At 45.0% G+C, this 6,217-nt stretch overlaps 1 protein-coding gene across 1 annotated transcript; it reads left to right on the plus strand.

The window, feature by feature from the left end:
* The first annotated feature begins 1,418 nt into the window (after positions 1–1,418).
* Positions 1,419–5,186, plus strand: LOC127344014 (ultraviolet-B receptor UVR8). Its single transcript, XM_051370237.2, has 8 exons — positions 1,419–1,695; positions 2,323–2,478; positions 2,744–2,902; positions 3,350–3,511; positions 3,593–3,724; positions 3,800–3,913; positions 4,513–4,611; positions 4,700–5,186. Exons 1-8 carry the CDS (start codon positions 1,494–1,496, stop codon positions 4,876–4,878), a joined length of 1,203 nt encoding a protein of 400 aa, XP_051226197.1. The 5' UTR covers positions 1,419–1,493; the 3' UTR covers positions 4,879–5,186.
* Positions 5,187–6,217: the final 1,031 nt, after the last annotated feature.

The raw sequence follows: 6,217 nt of genomic DNA on the forward strand, positions 1-6,217 counted from the left end.
ATTTATCTATGTGCTACTCTAGCAATGTTATTAAAGTAGTTCTATTCCTCCTGCACGTGTGTAAAGGTGACAGTGTGTGCACCGTGTTAGTACTTGGTTTATGCTATGATCATGATCTCTTGTAGATTGCGAAGTTAACTATTGCTATGATAATATTGATGTGATCTATTCCTCCTACATATGCATGAAGGTGACAGTGTGCATGCTATGTTAGTACTTGGTTTAGTTGTGTTGATCTATCTTACACTATAAGGTTACTAAAACATGAGCATTATTGTGGAGCTTGTTAACTCCGGCATTGAGGGTTCGTGTAATCCTACGCAATCTGTTCATCATCCAACAAAAGTGTAGAGTATGCATTTATCTATTCTGTTATGTGATCAATGTTGAGAGTGTCCACTAGTGAAAGTGTAATCCCTAGGCCTTGCTCCTAAATACTGCTATCGCTACTTGTTTACTACTGCGTTACTATCGCTTGTTTATCGTTTCTTGCGTTACTACTGCTGCAATACCACCACCATCAACTACACGCCAAAGAAGCTATTTTCTCGGCACCGTTGCTACTGCTCATATATATTCATACCACCTGTATTTCACTATCTCTTCGCCGAACTAGTGCACCTATTAGGTGTGTTGGGGACACAAGAGACTTCTTGCTTTGTGGTTGCAGGGTTGCATGAGAGGGATATCTTTGACCTCTTCCTCCCTGAGTTCGATAAACCTTGGGTGATCCACTTAAGGGAAAACTTGCTGCTGTTCTACAAACCTCTGCTCTTGGAGGCCCAACACTCTCTACAGGAAAGGAGGGGGAACGTAGACATCAGTGGGCGAGCTCCGGTCTCAGCTCCCTCGCCTGGGGGTCCGCCTCAGCTCCCTCGCCGGCCGCGGCCTCCGCTCCCCGCTCCCGGCCTCGCGTCGCCGCTCCCCCGTAGCCTCCTCCTCGCGCCGTAGCCAGTGCGTGCGCGCCTCCGTCGGCGTGGAGACCGTCGAGGGCGCGGGGATTGGTGGTCGCCGGACCTGAGGAGGCTCACGGCGCGCCTCCGTCGCCGTCGAGTCCGCCGAGGGCGCGGGGATTGGTGGTCGCCGGATCTGAGGTGGCTCACAGCACGGGATGGGAGGGAGAAGTGAGGAGCGACCGCCGGGAGAGAGACGAGGGGATAAGGTCGTGGTGGGGGGCCCACCGATAACGTGTCTTGCTGGGACAACAGTGCGTGCGCGTGCAATGGCTTTCATCCGACGGCTACGGAGCCGGAGGTTGCAGAGCGTCTTATCCGCGGGGGGAGGGGGGGATTGGATCATTTTCCTTTTTTTTTTTGCATATAATAATCTCCAATCACCTCCGTTGAGGAAAGCTACATTGATTCCCTTGTTTCGTAAGCAACGTGGTGAAATCGCGAGCATTCGTTTCCCAATCGGACGGCTACAGACAATACTTGAAGGCTTCACGGGGCAATCAAGCCGACACGGACACGATCTCTCCTCTGAGTGTAGCGATGGAGAAGGCGGCGGCGGCGGCGGCGGAAGAGGAGCATGAGGAGACGTGGGCATGGACCTGGGGCGCGGGCACGGACGGCCAGCTCGGGGACGGCGGTTTCCAAGACCACCACCTCCCGCAGCCGCTCCTCCTCCCGCCTCCCTGCCGTGATCGCGTTTCCTTCGTCGCTGGCGGCGGCGCCCACGCCATCGCCCTCACGTGTAAGTTTCCTCTGTCGGAAGAAAATGCGAATTAGTCTGTCTTCGTCCGAAAACCCCACTGAATCTACATATGGCTCTCACATCGGTAGAAGCTGAACTCGTTTTTTTTTTTTGTGTGGCTTGTCTGGGCATCCTCAACTCGGTTTCTTGAGCTGAATCTGCTTATATATTCCTTCTGGACGTATACACCATATGCTGTTCGGTAGGAATAGAGTTGTACTGCAGTGTTTTCAAACTGTCTTCTCATCCTGAATATGAACTTGGTATGCAAGAGACAGAGAGGATACCTTAACCACAGGTTCATACACTGCTATGCCTCAGTGAACAATTAACTCTTCAGTTCAGGTTATACTTTCCATCTTGTTGAGTATGAATGATAAAGAATTTAGACGTGCTCATCTCAACCCGATCACTTCTTAGGGTCGTGCAATTCTAATTGTCAAGAGACTTTGTTTGTTGACGTTATCTGTTTACTTGGAGTCAAATGTATGTTGTTGGCAACCTTGTTGTGCAGTTTTTATCAGCAACTCAAGAAAATTTTCTATGCATTAGAGGCCATTTTCTGCTTGTTGATGGCTGAGCAGACCAATATGCATCAGTTTCTTAAATCGTTCCTCAACATTTCAGGTGATGGTGAAGTCTTTACTTGGGGCAGAGGTACACATGGTCAACTTGGCCACGGGAATTTGGAGAACATCCCTCATCCAAAGTCTGTTAAGTTCTTTGAAAACTCTACAATAACCTGCGTGTCTACTGGATGGAACCATTCTGGATTTGCTACAGGTCTCCAAATTCTGAAACCATATTTTTTTACTTCCATTTAGTTCTTCACGTCTCATATTTGACGTATTCTATTCCTTTATTACATTTCATGCGCCAGGCCATTGCATTTTTTGTTTTGCTATTGAGCTATTGATATTACTCCCTCCGTCCCATGAAACATGTCGAAAGTTTGTCAAAATTTGGATGTATGTAGACACTATTTTTCTTTGGAAGGTGTATTCTTACTGATGAGCTTTGCTGTGATGTTTCTAGTTGATAATTTCAGATTCTGGACAACTCTTCATGTGCGGAGATGGCTCATTTGGACAGATTGGCACTGGTGATAATCTGTCAAGGAACTTGCCATTTGAAGTGCCTTTCTTTACCTCAAAGCATGTTGAGAAGCTTGCACTTGGGATGCGCCATTCTCTTGTCCTTTTGAAAGGCAAGTAAATTATGACACACAGTTATATTGACTTGTTAATTTTTAGGAAACTGCATGTTCATGAGACAACACAATTTACCTGGTTTCCTTTTCTGAAACAACTTGGTTAGTAATCTTTCAAGTCGTAGGAAACACCCAAGATCTATAAAAAATCATTTATACATTTCCTTAGGTTGCAATGTCCTCAAGGGAATATTTACCAGTATTCCAGTATTCTGTGTTTTGATGGGAAAACAGGGCAGCAACTGGCTGAAAACTATGAAAAGAAAAAATCTGTAAATGAAGCTAGCAAAGTGGGAAAAAAAAAGGAAAGTTAGATCATGACAATTTTAGGATATTTTTACCAGGCAGCTGAGGGTTTATGGACTGAACCATCTCTGCTTCATGTGAGACACAATCAAATTTGACTCATCTGTGTTACGAACACATTAATCTTATTTCTTCCAGATAATTCCGTCTATGGATTTGGTTCAGCTAGACGGGGACAAGTTGGCAAATCTGCTTCTAAGAACCAAAAGTTCTATAACATTCCAAGATTAATTGATGGTTTTCCAAATTGTGAGATATTGGGTTTATATGCCAATGGAGATCATAGTGCTGCGTTGGATGGTATGCATTTTAAATCTGTAGTTACCAACCCTCTTCTATTTGGTACTTGGCATAATTCCCCTTTCCCATTGGATGTAACAGAATCTGGCCAGCTGTACCTCTGGGGAAGAGCATTAGTTGGTGAGCGTGATGACGACCAACCTCGGGCAGCCTTTCCCTCTCTGAGTATTTCTCAAGTGGCATTAGGATGGCATCATGCATTAGTTTTATCTGGTACACAATTGTTTCATATTGATTGAACTACGGTTTGCAGAACTGCTCTCAGAAGTTTGACATCTTTCATTCCAGGAGGTGAATTGTACACCATTGGTGCTTACCGCCATCAGAAGCATAACCCCACTTTGTCAGATAATGCAGTAGTACAGCAACTAAATCTTACTACAACAAGTAGTACTCATCATGGTACTCCTTACAATCTTGATTTATCACATCATATTTGAATTATGTTTTTTGGGGGTGGAGGATTGCAGTAGCTAGAAGTTCGAAACAGAATTATATTGGGAATAGAGACATGCATCTGGTAAATACTGCCAAGCGGTTGAGTATCCTTTGAAACAAAATTATATTGGGAATACGCTAAGCATTTGCATAAAAAGGTACCTTTACCCGGAAAGTCATATCTGCACGACCGTGACTAGTCACCTCCGCACCCCATGGCATGAATGCACTCTCTGTATTTGAAGAAAAAGAGAAAATAATCATAGGTGTACAACATGTGAACTTACAAGTCATGAAAAAATATAACTGTATGAATTGTACAAAAAACATTGTGCAAATATAGCAGTGTGCACTGCAATAGCAAATCATGAGAACATGTTATGCATGTCAGCATAGATACTTAGTAGTCCATTGTCGATACATGTCCCGGCATGTAGAGAACTATATCCATTTAACTTGTGGTACTGTTTTTCTCCTTAAATTAGGTTCATGTTTGTTCCATCTGGCGACCATGCTGCATTTGCACCTCTCACGCTGTCTGATATCATCTTCCTGATGTGCAGAGTCGTCTTCAATATCAAACTTAGAGAAGATGCCCTCTATTGAGGGAGAGCAGGTGGCCCAGATAGCAGCCGGCACTGAACATTCAGCTCTGGTAACAGGTAAAGAAGCTATTCCAGAACCCGAAAGTGGCCCCATACATAAGATCCTCAGTGAACTGGGCTAAATTGCTCTTGCATTTTTTCTCAGATAGTGGGGCATTGTTCACTTGGGGCTGGGGAGAGCACGGCCAACTGGGCTTGGGAGATACTTGTGATCAGGTGGTTCCTCAGAGAGTAAATCTAGGCAACAGGAGCTCACGCTCTTCTGCTTCTTCACTCGGCGTGTATTGTGGGAGTGGATTTACCGTCGCCGTGAGCCTGGCTTAGTGGCAGATTTGTTACTGTTGTACCATGTGTTTTCATTCCGTTTCCACTCGGTGTGCGACAGAGATGAACACTAGATGATACTTTCTCCTGACATGCTGATTGTGAGCGAACAAGGAGCACAACAGGATCGGGTCAGTGTGTATGAAGATCACTTGTTGCTGTCTAGTATAATAGTCCGGCTTGGGGGCGCAATAGATTTTTCATTTTACGATTTGGACTTGTCTTTTTTCTTATATGGCGACTTGGACTTGCTGTCAAGTATGGATGAAGTTGGGAAATAAATACGAGGTTGTACTGTTCAGTGGCTACTCCTGGTTGCATAGGGCCATATATTCTGGATTGAGGATATAAATAGTAGTGTCGCATCTGGTTCGTGGAAGAACAGAAAAGAAAACAATAAGCTGGGATCTAATCGTCAAATTAACAAAGGAAGGATGACGCCAGAAAGTAAGACCTTTCTATTCATACGAATCCAACCATATACAAAGGTGTGGACTGTGGTGGTCGATCTTTTGTCTACGCGACTCTCTAAGTGAACCAAAGGTCCAGTTCAACAAAACCCAACATTGTCTACCCACAATTTGGCTCATCATTTCCATAAAAAAGTAGACCCGTCACTGGAACGTGAAAGGGAAGACTACAAGAAGTCCCTGGACTGCATGGTGTCCGTATCCGTAGCAGTACCATTTTTGGTTGGCACGCCTTCTTCCCGGACCGACGTTTGGGATATTCCAGTTGGGTGCGGCCGCTACGATCTGGACGTCGTCCGTCGACATCGACGGCGACACTGGATTAGGGATACGTATGTACGCGGGCCAGTTTCGCCTAATTTTGAACGCTCTCTCCCCATGGGGATACGCATTTGCTTGCTTGGATATTCGGTATTCCGGGTTGTCTAGATGAATGTTCTCTAAAATATTCCCACTTGGTCTTTCTTTACTTGGCGTCTGCTTGACTCACCTAATACTGATGACTGATGTGGAGGCCCTTATACACTAGCAATTTTAGAAGACATAAGGGTGACTAGCTGCCGCAGGAAAGGTCCTGATATCATTAGAGAATGTTTGCCGTGCTCATAGCCCCGGGTTGCTCGTAGCCATTTCTTGAGATAGGTATCCGATGCTTTCTTATCATGGTTTCATGGACAGCATATTGCTCTGCTTTGCTCTGAAAACATATTGCCCTGTACTATATGACTCTCCAACCATGTTTATACTTGAGTACGCACAAATTATAGTTCCAAGTACCGGGATTATAAAGGAGTTTTTCTTTTCTTATGGGTCACAAAACGGAGAAGAATGGTGTACCTCAAACGCATGGCGAAGGGAAGTGTTGAGAC

The sequence above is a fragment of the Lolium perenne genome, chromosome 3, assembly GCF_019359855.2.
Source record: "Lolium perenne isolate Kyuss_39 chromosome 3, Kyuss_2.0, whole genome shotgun sequence".
NCBI classification, from domain to species: domain Eukaryota; kingdom Viridiplantae; phylum Streptophyta; class Magnoliopsida; order Poales; family Poaceae; genus Lolium; species Lolium perenne.

Coding starts and splice junctions, on each gene's coding strand:
- LOC127344014 (XM_051370237.2), top strand. CDS start 1,494: ATGGAGAAGGCGGCGGCGGCGGCGGCGGAAGAGGAGCATGAGGAGACG. Junction 1,696..2,322: donor CCACGCCATCGCCCTCACGT/GTAAGTTTCCTC, acceptor TCAACATTTCAG/GTGATGGTGAAGTCTTTACT. Junction 3,725..3,799: donor TCATGCATTAGTTTTATCTG/GTACACAATTGT, acceptor CTTTCATTCCAG/GAGGTGAATTGTACACCATT.